Source organism: Zonotrichia albicollis, chromosome 9, assembly GCF_047830755.1.
Source record: "Zonotrichia albicollis isolate bZonAlb1 chromosome 9, bZonAlb1.hap1, whole genome shotgun sequence".
Classification (NCBI taxonomy): domain Eukaryota; kingdom Metazoa; phylum Chordata; class Aves; order Passeriformes; family Passerellidae; genus Zonotrichia; species Zonotrichia albicollis.
Window position 1 is genome coordinate 23,194,516 of NC_133827.1, and position 23,567 is coordinate 23,218,082.

The 23,567-nt window shown below is 51.4% G+C and overlaps 2 protein-coding genes across 13 annotated transcripts in view; both read left to right on the top strand.

Moving 5' to 3' along the window:
- The first annotated feature begins 1,547 nt into the window (after positions 1–1,547).
- EFHD1 (EF-hand domain family member D1) lies at positions 1,548–18,133 on the top strand. Its single transcript, XM_074547015.1, has 4 exons — positions 1,548–1,949; positions 9,469–9,616; positions 15,354–15,488; positions 16,488–18,133. The coding sequence occupies exons 1-4, from the start codon at positions 1,654–1,656 to the stop codon at positions 16,620–16,622; spliced, it is 714 nt and encodes a 237-aa protein (XP_074403116.1). The 5' UTR covers positions 1,548–1,653; the 3' UTR covers positions 16,623–18,133.
- A 4,440-nt stretch (positions 18,134–22,573) lies between these two features.
- GIGYF2 (GRB10 interacting GYF protein 2) overlaps positions 22,574–23,567 on the top strand; it is a 75,601-nt gene continuing 74,607 nt past the window's right edge. For 9 of the 12 annotated variants that reach the window (XM_074546985.1, XM_074546989.1, XM_074546993.1 and 6 more), the window contains exon 1: positions 22,590–22,719. The gene's annotated coding sequence lies outside the window, so the exon portion shown is untranslated. Of the gene's footprint in view, positions 22,720–23,097; positions 23,285–23,567 lie in introns of all 12 variants that reach the window. The other 3 variants (XM_074546987.1, XM_074546988.1, XM_074546986.1) reach the window with 2 other exon arrangements.

A 23,567-nucleotide genomic window follows, 5' to 3' on the forward strand; every position in this document is an offset into this window, starting at 1 on the left:
GATGGCAGCCTGGCTTTGCAGTTGCTCATTTCACCCTCAGTTACTCTTTTCCCTGGACACCCTGCAGGCACAGAAGCGCCTTGTGTTGTTGGGCTCGTTGTTCTTCAGGGTGGCCAGTGACCCAGGCAGAGCTCCCCGCTCTCCTTCCCATTCTCTCTGGGTGGAAGGTGCCACGTCTCTCCATCACAGACGTGAGGGCAATGCGGTGTGGGCATAGCACATGCCACCCCTTCCACACAGCAGCCTACTTTCAGGCAGTCCTGGATATATAATAATATATATCCAGGTAATATACCTGCAGTGGCCTTCCTGTGTCACATACTGTGGTGAACCTGCAGCCGTCCTGAGCCTCCCGACCCTCGCTGGGACAGCCTAGATCTGTCCAGGCAATATGTAGGGGCAGGGTGGCTGCAAACGGCTTAATCAGTCATTTTCTGAGTAGGTTTGGTGGGAATGAGCTTATCCAAGAGGGTCAACTGCAGGTCACCACATCAGAGAACTGCTTCCTACCTGTCCGGAGGTGTCAAACAGCCACATAACAGAGGCTGGGACCGGTTTCCCGTGACGCACAGGCTCGGGCACGCGGGAGCCATAAGCAGGCGGCGTGTCCGAGCCGGTTCTTTTCTCTCCCCCTCCTCCCCGGTGGGTAAATCCCATCAGCCGCCACCCTAAACCGCCCCACGCCAGCCCTAATACCATCTCGGGTACGCCATCAGGCTCACATCGCCAGGCGAGAGACTGACAGTCCTGGGAGGGACAGCTCTGCAAGGGCCGGGGGACAGCAGAGGTGGCTTTGGGCACTGTCCTGGGAAGGGGGACTGGGTGGCGGGAAGAGGCCGCCTGCTGCCCATGTTCTCTGGGGAGGAGAGGGAATCCAGGCCTGAGCCGAGCTTTGTCCTGGGCTAATTTTAGACCAAGGAGGTAAGAGAGGGGAGGCGCATAGAAGGGCTTACTTAAGGGGTCCCTCTGCCCTGGTGCGGGGCAAGCCTGATCTCCGTCGTCCCTGCAGCGCCTGGTGAGCCGGCGGGGTCCCGCTGCTCTCCCTCAGCGCGGGGGCCTCCCGGTCGGGTTCGGGGCACGTTTCGCCCCACGGAAGGAGCGGAGCAGGCAGCGCTGTGGGGTGTACGCGGTCTGTGCATCCCAGCGCCAGTGCAGCGTCCGGCTGTGGGGAGAAGGGGAGACCTGGGAAGGACCCTATCGGTTGTGATAGGGTCCTCCCCAGGACGAGGGATGCGTCGGAGAGTGACCATGGAGTGGGGAGTTCCCTGCATGAGAATGTGGGGAGACAGCCTGTGTGGGTCATTTGTATGGGGATGGCTACTGTATGGGAGAGCATCTATATGGGGATGGCTACATGGCTACTGTATGGGAGAGCACCCACGTCAGAGGTCAGCCTGGGGGATACTGGCACATCACATGCGCGGGGTACCTCCGCGTTCAGCGGCAACAATCCCCACGGCCCTCCTTCCTCCCCCTCTTTCCCCCCGTCTCGCCGCTCGCTCCTCCTTAAGTGCCCGCCCCGTCCCAGCCTCCCTCCGCCCCGCTCCCTCCAAGCGAGGGAATAAAGTTGCGCACCGGGGCGGGCGGTCCTGGCTGGAGCGGAGCGGGGCTCAGGCGGGCAGCAGTGCGGCTCGCCGGCGGGAGCGCCGGGCCATGGCCTCGCAGGAGCTGGCGCAGAAGCTGCAGCGGCGGCTGCAGCTGGAGGAGAGTGGGGCAGCGGTGGAGGGCGAGATAGAGGCGGTCAAGGACGCGGCGGCGGCCGAGGAGGTGGAAGATCGGAGCTGCTTGACGGCCAGTGCGGGCGCAGAGCTGAGCGCTAAGCTGTGCCGGCGGCAGGACATAAACGAGGGCGCGGCGCAGCCCCGGCGGGCCGCCGTCTTCAACCCCTACACCGAGTTCAAGGAGTTCAGTCGCCGGCAGATCAAGGACATGGAGCGCATGTTCCGCCTGTGAGTGGGGCGGGAGCGGGGCGGGGGGCTCGCTGCCCGGCCCGTGGGCTCCGGGGCTGGGGCTCTGCCTTTCCCCGCAGCCCCTCCCGGCGCCGGCCCCCGGGGGCATATCTGGAGAGGGGCTGCCCGCTCTCAGCGGCACGCTCGCATTTCTCCGCGGTTTTGCGGTCGGGCTGGAGGAAGCCGCGGCGCGCTCGCAGCGCCATCTGATCCCCAGATTGTCCCTGTGCTTTGCCGGGGGGGCTCGTAGAGTTTGTCTGGGGCTCAGCCCTGCGTTTAATTTGCGGCCTCTGTTCTGCTTGGTATTGGGTCGGTGGCTGTTTCTGGTGAACACCCAGGAGCGATGGCTTTGCGGGACGCTCTGGGTAGGACGGGGGGAAAGCGCAGGCAGTCTTCTGCCCCACACCCTGGGTACCAGCTGGGTCTGTGTGCCGGGACCCGGCAGAGGCGCTGGACATGTGCCCGAAAGAGCTGCGACCCTGAGCACCCCTAAGCAGTCCTGCTGGCTCTGCCTGGCAGCGTCCGAGCTCCACGCAGAGTCCTGTCTGCCGGGCTTGGTGCTCCCTCCCGTGCACCCAAGCAAAGGCTGAGCACAGCTTCCTCTTGCTACTCCTTTCCTGGGGGCTGGGATGGGATTCCCCTCCTAGCAGAAGGTTTGTGTTAAAGTCAAGCTGCTGTAGCCACAGGGAGAGCTGCTTCTGTAAGCAGAAAGGCTTGGCCCTCCCCGGGATCATGATCCTGCCTTTTTCTCTCCTCCAGACTCTGTCCTGCTCCTGCTATTAGGCTGTGTCTGGGTACCTTTGTCTGCACTCAGTTTTCTCTCCAGCACCACAGACCCGTGGGCTCCTGGGGACCAGTGTCCTCCCAGCCCCACAACGCGCTGCCAGACTGGGGGGGAGCTGCTGCCTGGCAGGAGATGGGAGGACAAAAGAGCAAGGCGTGAAGATGTATTTCACCTTATGGAGATGACTGAAGTGAGATTTGTACCTTGTTAAATCATTGTTCTCCTAGCTGAAAGTTGCCTTGGGCACCTTGGATTGTTGTGAGACTATCAAGAGCTGGTTGAATGCTGTCAGCTCCCAGCACTGCGGGGTGTTGCCTGTCCCAGCCAGGCTGTTGCCACAGGAGACCAGGCAATGGGCTTTTGTGAGCTTACTGGAGTTTGGAGTTCTTTGTTGCATAGGCAGTGTTGTGTTGGCAGCTGGTGCAGGAAGCGAGGTGGTCCAGGCAGGACTGCTGCTCCACTCTCTGCTGTGTCCCTTTTCACTGTGCTTAAAGGGGATTCACTCTATGGAACGCTGAGACATGGTGCTGTGAGGGCTGGAGGACAAACAATGCAGGCAAGGCCTGAAAGCTGTGCGTGAGAGCCTGGACTGAGCAGCGGCACTGCCTCAAGAGGGAAAAGGAAAGAAATGGTGGTGGTTTTGGGAAATTAAAAGTGGAAGAGCTGAATTGCAGCCTAATTTTTCAACAATGAGCTCATTAAACACTAGCCTTGTAAGCAGGAAAAGCTTGGCTTTGCAGTTGAATGCTAATCAGCTGGTCAATGTAGCTGGAAAGCATTGCATACCCTGTGAGAACTGCTGATGCCAAAGGGGGAGAAGGTGGGCTGCATGCTCCCCTCTGTGTTTCCTGGACAGGCAGCCAGGAAACTGTATCCTGGTATTCACTGTTACAGGCACCTGAGGTTTGCAGTAGCAGAGGATCTCGTCTTTGGTCCATCTGCTGCTAGTGACCTGTCTCAACTACTGGCTGACATCACGTGCTCCATGAGGAGAGGAAATGGTCCCCTTAATTCCTGTCAGTCAGAGCTTGAGTTAATGTGATTAAGGCTTTAATTCTCTGTATGGCTTGTTGGCCCTGGCCACCACAACTCGGGGTCTTTCTTACATCCCCCTCTCAAAGGCTTATTTTTTTCCTTTAGTATCTTCTCATTGCCACAGGATGCCAGGTTTCCACTATGAAACTTCCCATCCAAAAAAAATGTTTCTTATCAGTTTAGTGGGACTTTTAAATCTCTAGTTCAGACTAAATTTGAACCTGTAGTCCTGTGCATGATGTGGGCTGGGTCATGGTGCTCCAGCTAAAAAGATGTCCTGGTCATAGCAGTGGCCCCGAGTGCCTGTCAGGGCATCCCATGGTATGGATGGTGGCTGTGACTGCCAGGGTGGAAGCAAAGAACTCATCTGAAAGTGAGACTTCTCAAAATATAATGCTCCATCCAGTGCTGTGTGCTGCTGGCTACACCAGGAGCATCCTTCCAGAGCAGAAGTAATGCTCTTTGCTCTGGCTGCCACAGTTGGGCTCACTTTTCCCCCTTCTCTTGTCCAAGCCTCCTCTTGTCAGCATCTCTTCTTTTTGGCCCCATTCCACTGGAGATGGGGTGCAGGTATCTGCTGGAGTGCTGGGTGCAGGCAGCTCTCAGGATGGGTATTTTTTTGGCAGAAACCAGGAAGTCTGCAGCTCAGGCTAATTATAATGTGACCTAATTAGCTGCCTATTCTGACAATATGTGAGGACCATGATAACCTCTCTTTCCTGAGTTGTCTAAGTGAACTCTCAGGGCCTCTGGAGTCTCAAAGCTCCCCTTGGTGCCATCTTTGTCCAGGAAAATGGCAGAGGGGAGTGTGAAAGCCAGGCAGGGAGGCTCTGCCTGGCAGGAATGACCTTTATGAGAAATGTAGGGGGGAGGAAAACAGAGAGCAGCTTCATCTGTGGGGCGCGAGGGAGTGGAGAAATTCCAGTCTTGCTATTGCTTTTCATATCTAGGGAATTTCATGTGTTGCCCACACATTGCATAAGTGCCTTGCATCTGGCTGGTAGGAGAGGCAGTGATGTCCCCTTGCCCTCCTGGAGCCACTTTGCCAGGTGCCCCAGCCTTGTCTGTCATGCTGCAGCAGAGCTGCTCTCTCCAGAGCTGCTGTGGGCTGTATGTGACCGGCTGTCTGTGGACTTCCAGTGGGCAGGGAGGTTATTCCCATGGGCACTCAGCCTGGGCCTGCAGGTCTTGCCCAATGTCTTGGACAAGATCTTAGTGGGGGAGAGTCTCATTTTGCCCTCATGTCCCTCCAAAACCTGGAGATCTCCTTCTGCCTGGGCTGGGAGGATGAAGCTGCATGTGGCCGAGGAGCCTGCTCCTGTCCCCACCCTGGCATGGAGGACTTGTTTCCAAAGTTCTTGGCAATAGAATAGACTATTCCATTTGGAATGGAGCATCAATGACCACATCTAGTTTGACTGCCTGATTGCTTCTGGGCTGATCAGAAGTTAAGCCCTGTTATTAAGGGCATTGTCTCAATGTCTCTTAAACACTGACAGACTTGGGGCACTGACCACCTTTCTAGGAAGTTGTTCCACGGTGTGACAAACATCTCAGGCTGAAAGAAAGGCTTCCTCAGGTCCAGTCTCATCTCCTCTGAGGCAGTTTTGAACCATTTGAATTTATTCTATCACTGGATATCGGGGAGCAGAGATTAGCACCCCCTTCTCCATGTAAGGTGAAACACAATGCTCAGAGGGAATAAAGTGCTACTTAGGATTTGAAATATTTAAGAGGAGATTATTACTTTAGCACCATTATTCCAACTGCTTTACTTCAAAGCCTCAATTAGGCCATTGCAGCATACAGGAACTGCAGATCAAAGTACAGGTGCCCATAGTATTGTGAAGCAAGGTAAGGTGCAGCAAGCATGTACAGGGAGGGCAGGTTCTCATTCCAGCTTTTCTCAAGACATGTGAATGTTTAGAAACTGCTCTTTGATCCTTCAGCATCTGTAATTTCTCATTCAGTTGTCCTTTTTTGTTAAGTGGGCTTTTAGAGGCAGCTGGAAGGTGACTACAGAGTCACTACAAGTGATGCAGTCCTTGACATTTCCTTTTTTCTCCCTTCCTGATCCCTCTTTCTTCTGTGATGAGAACCCCCAGCAACTGAGTAACACCAGTGCAATATTTTTACTTGGGCAGTAATTGTGCCTAACAGACTTTGTGCTCTTAAGCAAGTCTGTTCAGCAAGTATTCCCCCCTTCCTCTGCTTCTGTCTCCTGCTTTCCTCTCCCAGTGTTTCAGCAGCCAGGCACGCTCTGCAGTCCGGGTGGAAGCGAGCCAGCATGAGAATCTGGGTGCATCCTTGTTGCAGCAGATTTTGGCAGCCACTGCTGTGTCTCATTGCTGCCAGGAACACTCCTGTGGCAGCAGCGTGGCAAAGTTTCATCGCAGCAGCCACGGTGCCCGTACCTGCCTGCGGCATCCCAGCTGTTACAGGTGGGATCTGCTGTGACCACGGCACTGACCTGCTGCTGGAGTGGCCTTCCTGTGACATAAGGTGTCTGTGCCTGTGACACAATTCCCCTCTGTCTGTAATGCCTGTGCATCACTCGGGTGAGGCTTGGCTCATGCCCCGTGGAGCTTTGAGTGTGAAGGAAGCAAAGCTCTGGTGTAACAGCAGGACAGTGAGTGATGGCAGGGCTCCCCTGAGTGCTGCGTGCTCTTGCCGTGCCACTCCTGGAGTTCAGGTTGGGATGGCTCTCTGGATGCTGGGCTGTGTTTAACTTGCCCTGGTGCCCTCTTCCAGCTCTGCCTGTGAAGGTAATGGCTGTCCATCACCAGGATGCCAGAGCTGTGTGTGAGAGGTGCCCGGGGCTGTCTGAGCTCAGGGCCCTGACAGGGGGCTCCCAAAAGGCAGACAGGGGAGTTTTTTGATCTCTGAAAAGGCAGACTGTGGGGTCTTTGGTAGGACTGAGGTGTGCTGGGAGCATCAACTGGCCAGCAAGGTGCAGGCTGCATTGTGTCCCACAGTGTTGAATGCCTGTGGTCTGTTGGGGGTGGGCGGTGGGGAATGAATAGTGCTGATTCTCGTGCCGTGTAAATATGCCTCTCCCTAAATAGTCTTCCTGTGCAGCAGCTGGGTGGCTGTACCCAGGTCCTAAAATAGTTTGGCTGTTTTAGGAGGCGAGGGGGCAGGGAAGGAATGTAGCAGTTTGCAGGGTGCTGCCATTGTGTTTCAGTGCCCCTCAGTCTGGCTGTCCCTGAGTGCAGGGGACTGGTAACCTGATTTCTGGGTGCCTCTCAGCACCAGCTGTACTCATGCTCAACACCCATTGTGTGGCTGGTACAGAGTGCTGCTCAGCCAGGCCCGCTCTTGGCAAGACCCCATTTCTCACAATCCTGGCTTTGTCCTGCCTCTCTGCAGGGATGAGCCCTGAAGCTGTGCCCCATGCTTAACCCTTTCAAGGCAGCGTGCTGGCCCCTGGGCCAGCGTTTACCTACAGGTAGTGTCCATAACAGGAGGGTGAGATGACCACAGCAGGCACAGGCTGGGCTTGTGCCCTACTTCTGCCTTCATCTCTGTTACACAGAGCTTCTCTGTGGGGCTGGGCAGTGTCCCAACCCCAGGTGAACAGCCCTTGGAGGGGACCTTGGTATTACTTTATTTCTGCACCCAGCCAAAGGGCAGCATGAGCCTGCTAGGCCCCCCAAAAAACCTGCAATCCCCCCAGGTGCCTCTCTGCCATTGTACATTTTGCTGCAGTGTCTAATCAAAGCACTGCATCTCCAACAGTGACAGCTCTGCACCCTTTCTCCCAAACTTGAAAGAAAAGCAAATTGACAATTAAATATTGCACTTGCTATGCTTCTGTGATGTCTTAGAAGTGCATCTCAGTGTTGGATTGGGTAATGCTGTGAATGTGCTTTAATTAACTGACACCTTCCTTGCTGTGAAGAACCTGCTGTACTTCTTCCCTGTGACATCCCAGGTCTGTGACCTGGTTTCTGCTCTGATGGAAGTTTCTTTCCTAGTTTTTCAGAAGGTGGTCCAGCCTGGAGGGCTCATGGGTTCGCTGAGTATAGAGAGTGCAGGCAGATTGGTAGCAGGGGCTCTGTGCCAGCCTAGTCTGGCAGTTATGTCCCTGTGATTGGGAGTCCCTTAGTCCTGGGGCCCTTGGAAACGAAGAGCCACAAGGAGTATCAGAAGTATTTGTGTGGGTGGTGGGACTCTGGAAAGTCATGGAGGCCACCCTAGTTTGGGGAAAAAACCATGCTGTGCCTGCCTGTGCTCATGAAAGCAGGGGCAGAGATCTTGGCAGCAGCTCTGCCTTGTGCTGCTCTCGCCTGTACGCAGTTTGGGGCTGGTGGCTTTGTTCGTGCCTTCCTTTGCCACAGCTTCCTCTGTGGCTGTGAGGTTTTTCAGCTGGAAAGGGCTTTCTTCCAGGGTAACCACAACTGTGCAGATCTTTGTCTGGGATAGCTACAGCCCTCATTTCTTTGGAAGAGCGCTAACAGTGAAAAGATGATGGGTGGGAACAGTGAAAAGATGATGGGTGGGGGGTTTGGCTGGCTCCTGCCCACTGAAAAGCTTCAGCACTGTGCCTAGGATTTCCTGCTAAATGGCTGAAAGGATTTAACTCTGTCAGGGTTGAGATGGTGGCAGGGGGGCAATGGCAGGCTGTATGCCAAGGCTGAGCCCAGCTTGGGAGACTCTGCCCTGTCCTCTCCTGTGAAGCCCTAGCTCTGTGCTGAACCTTGATGGCAAGACCAGGATGAAAGAGGGCTGTTGAGTGGCTGATAACAGAGCACCCATCCCTGCAGCTTTTGGACTTTGAGAGCCGGTGATAGCCCTGGTGGGTGTGAAGCGCTGGTTGCTGGATGGGCCGGATGCTTTCTTTACCCACACCCACAGCAGATGTTGGGAGGAGTTGGTGCACAGTCCCAGGCTGTGCACAGCAGATCACTCGCTGCCTCCCCATCCCTAAAGAACTCCTCCCCTTGCACGGGTGCTTTGCTCTGAAGAGTTCTTGCAGTTCTTTGTGCTCCATAGGGAGCATGGTCCCACTCTAGTCTTGCTCCTGGAGGTGGGCACTGGTTTCCTCTGCCAGCCTGACCCTGTGGTGCAGCCCTGGTGCCACAGCCCTGGCTGGGATTGCTGTGCTCCCCTGGAACCGTCTTTCTGCTCTGCCCGGGCTCACAGAATAAACAGCTGCCCTGAAGTGCAGCTGTTGTAGTGGTGCTTGTTGTAGTACAAAAGCATTTTGGAGAGAAAAGATCTTAACAGCTAGAGGGGGAGAGTTTTGCTTACAGAGAAAGATTGCTTTCTGCCAAGAGGTTCTGCTGGGTCTGTTCCTCCTTGAAACTAGCAGGAAACCTGGCAGCAGCTGACTCTGCATGCCTTTGCCTCACCGCATTGGTGCATGGTGTAAGCTGCGTGCAAGTTGCCTTTGTGCTGGACAGACAAGTGGGTGAAATGGAAATCCCACTGAGATAAGCTGAGTTCCTCTGTGCTCCTTCTGTGTGGGTTGTTTGGTCTGAGCTCCCCTGAGCACTTCTCTCTTTGGTGAGACAGCTCTGAAAGCTGACAGCTACTTCTCTGTGCTTAATATATCTCAGCACTGGCCATGTCATGCAGCTTCCGCTCTCCCCTAAGCTTTGAATCTCACAGTGACTTTATCCATGTGCATGGTTCCTCTTCTGGGTGGATGAGCATGAGAATGATGATGGTTAACCCTTTCCCCTTTGCACCCTGCAGGTATGACTCAGGACGGGATGGTTATATCGACCTGATGGAGCTGAAGCTCATGATGGAAAAGCTGGGAGCCCCTCAGACCCACCTGGGGCTGAAGAACATGATCAAGGAGGTGGATGAAGACTTTGATGGGAAGCTCAGCTTCCGTGAGGTGAGGGTGGCTGCAGTAACAGACAGGGATGTGGCTGTGGGGTTGAAGGAAGAGGCAGCTGGGCCCCATATCTGTGGGCTGCAGGTAGCGCTCTCCCCTCTGTGTTTTTCCAGTGCTGGGATGCAGTGGAGAAGGCAGTGAGCTTCCCCATGTCAAGGGTGTGGAGCACTGCTAACCTCCATCTCCATGTGGCAGTCATGGTACCTGATGCCAAAGCTCTCCAACCTCCCTGCTTGCTTTGGAAGCACATTTGAGCCTTGTTGCAGCTGCTGGGAGTGCTCACTGAGCTCCCTGTTATAGCTGGAGGGAGTAATGTCCCTTGAGTTTCCAGGTCTCATTGCTCGGCTCCTGTGGTGCTGCAGCTGAGGCCTCATTTCAGGTGCAGTGCAGGAGCTCTGCTTGGAGCAGCTCAGATCATGGGGCACAAAAGGCCCTCTCTCCCAGAGGGTATTGGGACCCTCTCTGCATCATGCAGAGATCAGCCATGGCAAGCTTTATGAGGGGTGGTCACCTCCCTGCAGCAAGGAATAAATGTGTGGATGCAGCAGTTTGGCACTGCATGCTGGCTCAGCAGGGACACAGCTCAAACAGGTCTGTCTGTTACCACTCTATTGTGACAGCTGGGAGGACAGGCCAGGATCCTCTGCCAGGCAGAGCAAGAGAGGAAATTTGAGCAGTGACCTGCATGTACTCAGGGGTACCCAAATCATCTCAGCAGCAGTAAGGAACCCAGGTACAAAAAGCTCCTGTTGCATCAACTCCTCCTCTCAGACTTTGGTAGCTGGCTCAGTCACAAGCAAATGTCACACTGTGGCTTTCTGAATTAACCCACAGCCTCTTAGGTAGCAAGAGGAGGGGCAGCACTGTGTGTCCTGCAGCAGTTTTGAGGGCTGTGCTGCTTCCTTCTGTCCTGTGGGACGCCTGCAGTGGGCCCCAGCAGCTGGGCTCCCTAGTTTCTGCAGGCATGATGCTCTCACCATGCCTCTTCCAGGGTAGAGCTCAGAATGTCAGGCTCTCCATTGTGGAAGTTTGAGAGCTTTGTCAGTGCTGGGAGGGAGGATGAGCAGCCAAGGCCTGTGACTGGCTGGGCTGGTTGGGGTATGAGGGGTGACTGTCACTCATAGAGCTGCTGCACCGTCTCTGCACTGGGCACATCACACCATGTTCCTCTGCTTTTGTGCCCAAAAGGCTTTGTTGGGTTTATTTCACTGCGAGAGGGCAGCACAAAAAGACAGAGGCCAAAGACTTGGGTTACCAGAGAGGAGAAAGGATATGCAAATCTGGGAACTGAGAGCCTGTCCCTGAGTTCCCTGCTGCCCGGTCAGAGGTGAACTGGGAGTAGCAAAGAATCTAGTGGAGCAGGAAGAGCACCATGCCCATGGCCCCAGGTGTCTGATTGCCAAATCCCTGTGTAGGCTCAGGAGCCCTCCGTGTGCATTCTGGGCCTCCCTTCATTGCAGGTGAAGAGCTGGGGGCAGCCTCTGGGCTTGCTGCAGGGGCTCTCTCCCATGGAAGAGAAATGCCTTTATCCTCAAGGCCCTGAAATGATGTCCCAGCATCAGTAACATGGCATGAGTAGCAGAGCAGCTCTTCTGCTGCCACCTGTTTGGAGCACAGCCTCCTGCAGGGGTGCCTGTGCTGCCAGCCCCTGGCATGTGGCACAGGCAGCTGGTGCTGTTCAAGTGTCTTGCCAGAAGGGAAAACAATGGTCATGCAACAAGCTTGAGAGGCCCATGGGTTGGAATGAGGGAGCATCACTGGCAGAGCTCTGGGGACAAATTACACAGCAGCTTTGGCAGACACACAAAGCTTCCTGTGGTAGAGAGGAGCAGGATGCTTCTTGCCTTGCTGCAGATGTGCCCTGTTCAGCTGCTGTGTTCAGGCAGAGGGCTGACAGGGAAGCAGGTTTCCTGGTGGGTCAGGAGACCTCAACCATAGGCCTGTCCCATTCTGCCTCTCATTGGTGGCAAGCAAGCATGTGGAGGGTGACTAAGCTGACTCAGGTTATTCAGCTTATCCCAGAAGAAACCAGGTTTAAATGAGTATCTGAACTCAGTAGGATGCATCTATAGCACTGGAGAGCTCCTGTCTGCCTATCCAGAGAATACCAAGTCCTGGCATACCTATATGAACATAATCTTCTTGTGGCCTGGCCACAGAATTGGTAGGGACCTCTTTCACTTGCAATAGATCACCTTTTTCTACTGCTTTGAGCAGTGTCCTCCCATCCCAGATAAGCTGTTCCCTGGCAAACAGGCTGCTGATGAACCACAGGCCCTGTTAGGAAAGCTGCCTTGTACCATTGACCTTTGAACGTCCACCAATACATTAACAATTAACTGTACAGGGCTCCTGCCATGACTCAAATAATGAAATTTAGGCTTAAAATGATAAGGTATAGTGGAGGGAAAAAATCCCCACGCCTCTGACTGTGTAGTTCCATCATTACCACAGGAAACTGGAGTTAATTGCTGTGATAGTAATGTGTAATTGGAACTGCTACTTAGAACACACAGAAATCCACCCACTGTCCTCTACACCCTCACCAGCTGAAATGTTGATTCACATGATGTGTTTGCTACCAGGGTTGGTGCAAACCACATCCTTACATAGTGCTGCTTTTCTGGCAAGCTGTTGTTGCAAGGCTACTGCTGTTGCCTGTCAGTCCCACTCCTTTCCTTGCATGATGCCCAGCCTGGCTCTTGGCATAGGTCTTGGGTCATGAAGGATGTGACAGCAGATACAATTTACCAGGTTAGTGGGTTGGAAAGTGTGTGTTGTGTTGTCCTCTTTGAGAGCGGAGCTTTGAAAGGTACCTACCTGCATTATTCACTTTTGCTTCTCTGTTGACATTTCCTTGAGACTTAGCTGCACATGGTGTGTCCTGGGCCCAGCAAGGGTGTTACACAGGCTGGCAGGGGGAGCTGAATGCAGACTGCTGGAGTTCTCTAGTTACTAAGAACCAATACCTCAAGGTAAGATGGCAAGGTGGGCTGCAGGCTGTGTGCTGGAGCGATTGCTGCTGAGCTCCTGTGGAAAACCAGCATGATGTCCCATAGTGCACCTTGCTGGATCCTTGGGACTGACATTGTGCTCTGTCCACCCTAAGCAGTGTTTTAGTCCCAAGTTTCCTTTAACTCAGCCTGCCCTTTGTGGCCACAGCAGCCTATATTCTAGAGACTGCTGCGCCATCCCTAAGTTTCAGGATGATTCATGCTTACTTGTACTCATGACCCAGTCCCTCCCCAGGTGACAGCTGTATCAGACCTCAGGATTGTGCTGTCTTCACTGCTCTTTTCCAATGCCAGGAAGTGGGACTTTCAGGGTGGAGCAGGAGGAAGCATGACTAATTCCAGCCTAGCTGCCAGCCCTCTGTGTCACAGTGCCTGGTGGTGGCAAAGGGGAACTAGCCCAAGCCCAGTGGATCTGAGCAGAGGGAGAGGACATCTTGGGGAGAATTTGGTTTCTTTCCTAAAGAAACCATTTATTTTTTACATGAAAACCAGTGAACCACATATTTAGTTTGTTTCTTACGTGTGTGTATTGAGTTTGCATGGCCAGGTTTTCATAGTGGGGTCCACAAGAGTAGCTTCTGTGAGAAGCTGTTAGAATCTTCCCCTGTGTCTGGTAAGCCAAAGCCAGGTGGCTCCAGGACAGACCTGCCACTGACTGAGGTGAGCCAATCAGGAATGATAGTAATGCTTCTGTGATAACATATATAAGAAGATTAAAAAGTTCTTGTGCAGAGGTAATTATGGCCAGAGAAGAGAGAAATGAGAATATGTGAGAGGAACAGCTTTGCAGACACCTGGGTCAGTGGAGAGGGAGGGACAGGAGGTGATCCAGGTGCTGGAGCTGAGGTTCCCTTGCAGCCTGCGGTGCAGAGCATGGTGAAACAGGCTGCAGCCTGTGGAGGTCCATGGGGATGCAGAAATCCACCTGCAGCCCGTGGAGGATACCCATGGACCAGAGCAGGTGGTTGCCTGAAAGGAAAATGTGAACCCATGGGAAGCCCATGCTGGAGCAGGGGAAGGACTCTTCTCCCTGCACAGTGGCAGGAACAACCTGTGAAGAACTGACCATAATCCCCATTCCCTATCTCCCTGTGCTGCTGGAGGCAGGAGGTAGAGCTGGCAAGGAGGGAGGGGTGAGGGGAAGGTGTCTTTAAGATTTATTTTTCTTCTCATCATCCTGGTCCAATTTTGGTAGTAATAAATTCAATTAATATCCCTAAATTGAGCCTTTTTTGCCTATGACACTATTTTGGTGAATAATCTCTCCAGGGCCTTAGAACTCATGAACTTTTGTTACATTTTCTCTCCCCTATCCAGATGAGAAGGGGAGTGATAAAGTGGCTTTGGTAGCCTGGCATCCAGCCAGGGTCAACCAACTACAAAGTGTTTGGAGAAGGAAAATTCCCTTGCCAAGGCCAGCCTGCTTTGTGCTTGCCCTGTGCTGAGTGCTCACAGGTTAAGGGGCTGTTGCATGGAGCTGTGCTGGGTGAGCTGCCTGTGCGAGAGGGCGGCCAGCGCTGCTGTCATCCCCACACCCTTCCTCATGGGAGGCCTACCCAAACTCTTGCATTCCCACCAGCTTCTGCGAGCAGCTTGAAGCAGGGCTGTGTCAGTGTGAATGCTGGGACTCTGCTGCCCTCCTCTGGGACAGCTCGGGCTCTCAATAGAAAACGTCAGACTCCCCAGCCTGGCAGTCTGAGGAGCACAGCATTAGAGATATTTGATGTTCCTGTGCAAAGTGATTTTGGGACAAGCCTACCTGGTGTCTGCAGTCCTCTGGCCTGGCCTGAAGTGCTGCATTGGTACAGCTTTGTTGCTTTGTGCTCCTTTTGTACCTGAGTGGCTTGTCCTTGTGTCTGTTCTCTCTGCACTGTTCCAAGCACTGAGACACCTCCTGGGGTCGCCAAGAATAGCAGGTACTTACAGGACCTCTGCAAGTACACCTAGAGCTTCCACATCTTAACCTGGAGTTTGGTTGGCAGGTCAATGGTGGTGCAGAGGTCTTTATTTTTAAGCAGGCAGATTTTGTTCCTTCTGTTAAAACAAAAAGAAAAGGTATGTTTTTGTGGAATGAGATTTAACTCTTGTTTTCATTTCCCTTTGCAATTCACTTCCTAATACACACTCTGTTGTAGTGACTCTGGATTTGTTAAATGGACATGGTCCAGTGCAGGACAGAAGTTTCTCACCACCTTGCTCTGTGGACACTTGTTCAAGCCGCTCTGTCACAAGGGCATACACCTTGGCTGCAGTTCTGTCTAAAAGGACTGCACTAATGCCTTGGTTCAGAGAGGCATTCAGCTTGAGGTGAACCAGAGCTGTGTTTGCCCTGCTTTCAGTGTCATGGGATGTGACCTGAGTCCCTAGAACACTGGGGAATCTGGTGGAGGGCTTGTGAGGGCTTATGGGAGCATCAAGAGCTATATCTGAATGTGCCCAGTGGTTGTAGTGGGCAGGTGCAGAGGTGGTCTCCTTCCTCTGGCCATTACCAGGGCTCTGATTCCTGGGAAACCTTCTTTTCCTCTGAGATTCCTACTGCTTTTAGTCTGTAACAGAACTGTGTACTGGAGCACAAGCTCCTTGCTGCCACTTGGTTTATATAGACCTGGTTTCCTTTGCTCTGAAATGTGAATTCCATCCCCCTCCAGGTGATTGTGCTGTTTGTATTTTAAGTTGTTTGAGCCTCAGTGAAAAACCTGAATGTTTCCTCTCTGTCTTGCTAGTTCCTGCTTATTTTCCATAAAGCTGCAGCTGGGGAACTCGAGGAGGACAGCGGCCTGTTGACTCTGGCGAAGCTCTCGGAGATAGATGTGTCCATTGAGGGAGTCAAAGGAGCCAAGAACTTCTTTGAAGCTAAGGTATGATGTGGCACAGAGGCATATGAAAAAACTCAGCTGTACCTGAAGCTCAGCTACTCAGCTGTAGCTGAGTTTCCTTTCAAATTTTGTTGGACTCTAGCTAGGGTCTTTCTGTGGCTCAGGCAACACACCAGAGCAATGTCTGGCTGCACCCCACCAGCAATGACTGGCTGACCTGTGTCCCTATGGCTGGAACTAGGTGGCTGACCTCTTATAAAGACAAAAGCATCCTGAAAAACTAATGCAATAGGGACAGAGTTTTCCCATTTTGCAAAACCTCCCTCAACCAGAACACTCTGAGTTCAGTAGTGAACGGAGTGTTTTGGAGTGTAGGATTTCAGATATCTCTTTCTCTGTAACCTTTGGAATCAAAATAATTCTGCAGGGTCCTGGGGTTGGCAGAAAGAGCTGTACACCATCCGAAGCTGACAAAGCACCCTTTCTGAAAGCTCTCTTGGAGAGAAAATAATCCTGCTTGTTTATATAAGAAGTTTTTTTCCCAAGAGCCTAACACAGCTATTGCACAGCAGATGTACTGAGATGAAAGCTGGAAAAATAGCCAGCAAGTAAACAATGTCTCTTTGATCTGCAGATTATCCATGGTGTAGTATGATGTTCTCAGATTTGGCTGTGATTCAGAGTGTTTTCTGCAGTAGTTTCTCCCACTGCATACTCACAATCTATGCCCTCCTGCCTGGTAATAGAAATAATGTATGTGACCTAGTACTGATGGCCTTGTTTCGGTCACTTGTTAGTGACTTATTAGTAAGTGGCCTTTCTTTTGTTGATGTTAAAGTAAAGGAAAGTAACAGGTAAGGTGTGTAAATACCCAAGCATTGCAGTGTAATTAATACTTGAGCTGTCCTGGAAGAGGATCCCAGCAAGCACTGGGAGGTGCAGCAGGCAGTTCTGTGTTACTCATCTGGGAGTAGCTCAGGCTTTGGCTCTCCCTCTGATGCAAGGCTTGACACTTGTTTATTTTCTCTCTGTCTCATGAAGGCTCAAGCCCTCTCTTCAGCCAGTAAGTTTGAAGCAGAGATAAAAGCTGAGCAGGATGAGCGAAAGCGGGAAGAGGAGGAAAGGAAGCACCGCCGAGCAGCTTTCAGGGAGTTAAAGTCTGCATTCACCCAGTAACCAACCAGCCAATATGCACTCTGAAATTGCACACCACTTGGTACGTTTCCCAGATCAGGGCTCTGCCTGGACAGAACTGCTTGGATCCTGCCTAAAACTCATCACAGCTTTGCTAGCCTTCCTTTCTGGAAGATCCTCCTGAGCTCCTAAGGGCACAACTCTCGCAGTTACTATGCATTTATACTGATGTGAATAGTGGGGGCTGTGTCTGGGCTGTTTGCTCTGAACTGTTAGGAGCACGTGACCCTAAAGCAGAAACAGCAGGTAGCAAATCCTGGGTGAGCACTGACAAGCGTCATGTTTGCCTACTTCATTCTTTCCTATAGATCCTTTTTCTCTTAATCCTGTATTAATTCATTCCTTGCTTACAGGCAAGTAGTGAGGTCTTGTGTAAATCAGGGTGTACAAAGTACAGTTTGACTTCTGTATGTTTGTACTGCTGTTGGGTGTTGTCACCCTTTTCTTATTCCTCAAAGCCCCGTGCCACAGGCACCATGAAAACACTGTGAAGAGAGAAAGATAATTACTAGGGACATGGATCAAATTCATTATCATTTCCTGTAGCATTTTCTGCCACCCAGCATGTTGAAGAGTCTTCCAGTTTCTCTTCTCTGAAGTGCCATAGTAACAAACCCTTCAATCAGAGGTGAGATTCCCCAAGACTTCAAAGGGAAGAAGCTGGCTCTCTTAAACGAGGAATAGAAAACTGAGTTGCCTGACCATTTATCTTCTTTCACATTCCATCACATTTAGTGTACTGTACAGCTTCACTGTTACTTTCCAGGCTTAGGCAGCTGTATCTGTTCTTACGGGGTATTGTCAGCTGGACAGTGCAATTGGATGGCACACTGGGCTTTTCTATTTTGGAATTTGCTCATAGCCTGAATCATGAAGGTGACATTGTTTGATGTTATTAGAGGCACAAGAGAGGACACCAGCACAGCATACTGAGCACCCCCTGCTCAGAGAGCAGGGAGGTGAGCACACTTAGCTGAACTGAATTTGAGGGCTTGCATTATACTATTGGCCATTTCTTCTTGGAAACATGGGGAATTTGCCCACAAATGTTGAGATGCCCATTGCTTGTCTGGATATAAACACTGTTGGTCATGGCAGGGGAACTTCCCTCAGAGACCTCTTCCAAGACATGGATTTGCTGAAATTCTGCCTCTGATCTTGCCCAAATTCATGGCAAAATGTTATTTTTTTTTTCCCAGAACAAAACTCACCAGTCATCTTTTCACTTGTCTATTTTGCTTCTTAAACTGTGAGCACTAAACTGTGAGCATGGAATAATAAATAGGAAAACCTCTACTCTTTAATGTCAGGTGAAAGAATTGCTAAATGATTAAACTGTGTATATATCTTCACAGATTATATTTTATAAATCACGCTTTTGTAGCTAAATATTTATAATTAAATGTTTTTATACTTTACAACAAAGCAGATAATTTCATCTTCAATTATTTCTCCTGTTGCTGAAATGTAAAAATAAAGCATTGTTATCTCCAGTCTTGTCTGTGGTTTATTTCAGGTCTTTGCATATAGCATTTTTCATAAATTATAGTAGTAATCCCCAAAGCTCAGCATCCTGACTTTGGTGAGTGGGGGAAGTGTTCAACCCCTTCTTGAGAACACTTCCTGTTCTGCACAGCAGTTCTGGTGTAAAAAGCCCTAATGTTTGCATTCCCTCAGAAAGGGACATGGCTGTGTAAATACTTGAAATACTGCCTGCTGCTAAATGTTGACATCTGAAGGTTGTCAGCCTTTCCTTATCTTAAAATAGCCTCAGTCTCAGCCCCCATAGTGCCCCAGCTGGGAGCTGGGCAGGTTGCTTCAGCTGGAATTCCTTTTGCATTTCCTGCTTCTGCCTTTATTAAGGGAGAAAAAAGACAAATACATGGCTATGTGAAAATATGTCTCCAAGAATTTTGTTTCTACTATTGCTGATCTGCTAAGCTTTGCTGCAGGGCACACTGAGGAGGGGGTTCAGGAAGAGGTTTAACCATGCCTTGTTTCAGGTCCAGTGATGAAATAGAAACCATAAATATTTTATTCCTTGCAGCTCTGCTCTGAGCCAATACATTGACTGTGTCTCTGAGTCCTCAGGTCTCAGAGGCCAGGTAAAATCAGGGTGAAGGTTCCTTACTCTCCATTTCCCCAGGAAAATTGTGACACTGCAGCTCTTGATTTTTTATTTGTTTGTTGGTGGTTTGTGGTGTTGTTTTTTTTTTTTTTACAGCACAGCAAGCACTGCTGAGTTCTGCTGCTTTGCACATGCAGCTGGGTAAGGAGCCCAGGGCTGCAGGAGAAGATGGTGGAAAAAGGCTTTCCAGTGGTTTTATTTTAATAGAATTGAGTCAACTCCAGCTGACAAGTTTCAGTAAGGAAATGAGCATTGTCTATGGTTTTGCTCAATTCAAATGGGTGCTGTTAGCTGGGACCTGCATTCAGTGCAGTGAACAGTAAGTGCTTTTGGATGTGCATTTATTCAGAAGTTGCAGCAATGTGTGTTTTGAAATTAGCTTTGCAAAAATAGACAGTGGGAAATTAATTGCTTTCTAATTTGTTCTGTTTTACTGGCAATTATTGGATTAGATAACTGTCATTAAGTTATGCAGAAGTACTAAAGAGAAGTTGTCTAACTGTATCTCCCACCTAAAACCATGTGAAAACACTTAGTTATATTTACTTGTAATTTATCTATTACAATCCTTGATGCTCTGTCCTTCTATGCCTGATGTCACCTCAGGTGGCTCTCAAATGTCCTGGCAATCCCAACTCTCTTTAGTGGTGCTTGCTGGTACATTAATGTCTCTCTGGTATTTCTGACATGCCACAAGTGACTCTTAAATCGGTGATGGCAAGTAGAGGAGCTCAATGAAAAACCTGTTGTGCTTAGTGGTCTTTCTCAGAAGGGACAATCGCTTGCCTCAAGTATTTAATGTGTTTCATTCATCTAGAATGGAAACTTCAGGTAGTCCTTGATCCCTGAAGGGATTTTGTTTAACAAAAACGTTACATTTCCCCAGAGTAGGCAAAGTACAATAGAGGAGGCACTAGCACTTCAGCCACCCCCAAGAGTGGGTTCAGCCTGTCTGAATGCTCAGATTGCAGTGGATTTCTCAAGGATGCTCCTGTCACAGTCATTGCTGTTGGCTGCAGGGGACAGCCTGTGGCAGCAGGAAGTCTCACCTAAAGAGCTCAGAGTGGTCACAGCAGAGAGAAAGAGAAACGGTGTGATCAAGCTCTTCCTGGCTCAAGGTTCGGGGTTTATCTGTGAGGATTAAGGAGACAAAATAACATTTTAACCTTATGGGAGTGTCCAAATAAATCCAAGACATCTAAAAGTAATTGAGTGTTGCAGAAGTAGCAGCTTGTTTGTGGTATTGTGTCTTTCAGCACAAGCCACCTGAGGTGACAGATGCATTGAAGTGACTGACTTTAAAAACTGCAGTTGGATGTTTGCCTGCTTTGTTGCTGTTTTCATTATTTTTAGGGATGTGACAAATGAGGGCATGGAAAACAGGCTGCTGAGAACATATTGATTCTTCCCAGACAAAATCCCTGGTTATTTCAACAAACAGGGGAACCACTTTTTCAAGTAACAAAATGCAGGAGTGGCAAGGGGAAACATGACTGTGGCACATCCTTCTGGGCTGCTTTGTGATCATTATTTCTCATTTCAAAGCTGTGCTCTGTGTTCATAGCCCGGCTGGTGTACTGAGGGAGGCGGGCTCCTGCCTCCAAGCCAGAATGGCTGAAAACAAGGGGTTAGTAAGGAAAGTTTATAGTATGTTGGGAATGCTGCTTCCCTGCACTTGGGTTTTTAATAGTGTGAATGAATTGGCACAGTAATCCAGGGCTCTGAAGTACATCATGCCCTTGGTACCCAGACTGGCTGCTGGGGTGATTTCACACCTACACAATATCAGCTGACATTCTGTCATTGAGCCATGCAGGAATTTTACCGCACGGGTACAGTCTTGAATTTTCATGAGATTCTCTCTGTTCTGCTTGAATGAATTGTGGAAGATTTAAGATGCATCTGCTATTACCAAAAGATTGTCATCTGAGTTTCCTTGAGGTATTTTACAGAAATGCCAAGTTCTGCAGATGAGGAATGTTTCAGATGCTTATTGAATTTGAAATTAGGTTTTCTTTTTTTTTGGTCTCAGTAATATAATGTTTGTGCTAACTGGGATAAAAAAAATTTCCACAAGTGCTAAACATCTTCCATCTCAGATAAAGGTTGTCTTAGAGCATGTGAAAATATTTTTGAGTGCTCAAACTCACATTTGATAAGTAGAATAACAAGGCACAGCTGCTTCTGCAATTAAATTGGAAGTTCTCACTGAAAGCTTGAAATGCAGCACGGTCTCCCTCCCTCCCTCTCTTTATCATTATTAGTATTGGCTCAAGCTGTGTGACAACAACCAGGGGGATTGAATGCAGCTTATCAGAGGCCAGCCCTTTTCTAGGGAGCTTTGCTTTTCCATACCAGCCTCCTAATGGAGAAATTCCATTCTAGGTTTTTTGGGTGAGGTAGTCCTATGTTGCTCTCAGCTAAAAATAAGCCCCAAGAATTACAGGCTTTCAACCCATTAGCTCACAAGAATCACTAGTATTCACTGTTGCATCATTTTTGGCTGTCATTCAGTACACAATGACAAGTATTTATTCACCTAGAAGAGGATGTAGAAAGCTACATGGGTTGTGGCTGACACCATGATTAGAGTGAAACTGTTTCAGCTGAAAACGGTTATACCTTCAGCAATGCGTAACAGCCAAGAATAGTTTTTTACGCTGAAGGAACCACATGGGGCTATTCTGCCTCATGTACTAATATGGGTTTGGGGACTAAAAATAAACTGGTATTTTTAGCTGAAGAAAGTTTGCCTTGAGCTCCTGATTTTTCCATCAGAAGAGTCAAAATATGTATCATCTAATGCCCTTTTTCTGTCAGCAGCAACAGCAGCTGCCGCTGCCTCCCAGGGTGACTCCCACGGCAAAGCGGCCGCAGGGCTCCTCCAGTGCCCGGGCGAGAGCGGGTCCAGTGCCTGGGCACTGAGAGTGCTCACACACGGTGGCTCCTCACAGAGATTCTCATGGCCACTGATAAAGCTGAATTGCCTCATGGAACCTCACAGAAGAAACAGATAAGGCTGGGAGCCACAGTGCGCTACTCTGTGTGTGTGTGTGTGTGTGAGATAGTGGCAGGAGGGTGACAGAATCACGGAATCATTCTGGTTGGAAAAGACCTCTGAGATCATCGAGTCCAGCCTGTGACTGATACCCACTTGTCAACCAGACCAGGGCACCGAGTGCCACATCCAGGTACTCCTTGAACACCTCCTGAAACAGTGACTCCACAACCTCCCTTGACACCCCCTTCCAATGCCTAATCACCCCTCCTGTGAAGAATTTCTACCTAGTGTCCAACCTAAACTCACCTGGCTGCAGCTAAAGGCCATGTTTTCCTGTCCTGTCTCCTGTTCGCTGGGAGCAGAGGCCATCCCCCGGCTGCACCCTCCTGTCACAGGGAGTTGTGGAGAGCAGGAAGGGCCCCCTGAGCCTCAGGCTGAGCCCCTCCCCAGCTCCTTCAGCTGCTCCTCGTCAGACTGGTTCCCTTCTTCCCAGCTCCGTTCCCTTCTCTGGACATGCTCCAGCCGCTTAACATCCTTCTCGCATTGAGAGGCCCAAAACTGGACACAGGACTCAAGGTGTGGAGTGCAAAGTCAACTGAGGCAGTGATTTGATTACCGGGGGTTCGGGCAGGGCGGGAGGAGCGGGTCCCCCCAGCCCGGCCATGTCCCTCCTTCCCCATCTCCCCTCAGGGCTGCGAGGGCAGGGGCGGGGGTGGCGCTGCGGCGTCCTCGCGTGTCCGGCAGGGGGCGCTGGAGGCCCGCCCCGCTCCAGGATGACGTCACATGAAGGGGTGGGCGGGAAGAGCCGCTGCTTCATCCGGGTCTCGCGGCGGGGCCTGGGGGTGGGGCTTCGCTCTCACGTGACGCTGCGTGGCGGCGCACCCGCCATCTTGTGTTGTTGGGTTGAGGAGCCGCCGCGGCTGTGAGGGACTCTCCGCCCGGGAGCGCAGGTAACGCCGTCCCGCCGCCGCCCGGCCCCGCCGCTGTCCCGGCCGTCCCTACCACGCCCCTGCCGCCGCGCGCCCCGCCCGACTACCGGCCCTGCCGGCGGCTCCCGTCCGCCTCGGCTGCCGCAGCAGCGAGGCGCCCCGCGGCCTAACCGGGAGGCGAGGCCGCCCAGGGGGGTGGGGGGGTGCGCCTGGAGGGCCCCCCTGCGCTCCCCATGGGCCTCTGCAGGGGTCGTTGGAGATGGGGCGAGCGGGCCTTGAGCTCTCCATGCGGGTCCTTGGTACTTGTCAGGCGGCGGCGGGGCGCCCGCCGCTCCTCAGCGCCCTCCGGGGCCGTCTCCCCTCGCACTGACCCTTGTGAACTCGCTCGTCCCCTCCCAGCCCAGCGGCAGCGCCGCGGTGAGCCCCGCTTCGAGCACGGCCGGCCCTGTCGGGTTACTGTGGCCGAGGAAGGAGGGAGCTCCGAGCCTTCCCCCGCGCAGGCAGCAGGGTGCTGGGAGCAGCGGTGACCGGCAGTGTTTGACTGGAGGAGCCTTGGCAGGCTGAAGAAAGCATCGATCACAATTGTGTACGTTTGCTATTGATCCAAGACAAGTAGTTTCAGTGTCAACAGAGTACTTACGGCTTTTTCAGTTCTCTCTGATTGCGCTTTGAATTGGGACAAGGTGTAGGCCAAAAGGAGGTATTGCCAAGTAGTGCTCCTGGAATAAAAATCCACGTTTCCCCCAGTAACATTCAGTTCAACGTTCGTGGTGTGCTGCTTTTACTGTCATTCTTGAATATCTGTTTGCTTGGGTGGATGGGAAAAGGACTTTTGAATTCTGATTATATTTCTCTAACTTCTTGCTGCA

Bases quoted from the DNA above. Each gene is read 5' to 3' on its own strand.
- EFHD1 (XM_074547015.1), top strand. From the start codon at position 1,654: ATGGCCTCGCAGGAGCTGGCGCAGAAGCTGCAGCGGCGGCTGCAGCTG. The intron at 1,950-9,468 runs GTGAGTGGGGCG...TGCACCCTGCAG, and splicing joins ATGGAGCGCATGTTCCGCCT to GTATGACTCAGGACGGGATG. The intron at 9,617-15,353 runs GTGAGGGTGGCT...CTGTCTTGCTAG, and splicing joins GGAAGCTCAGCTTCCGTGAG to TTCCTGCTTATTTTCCATAA.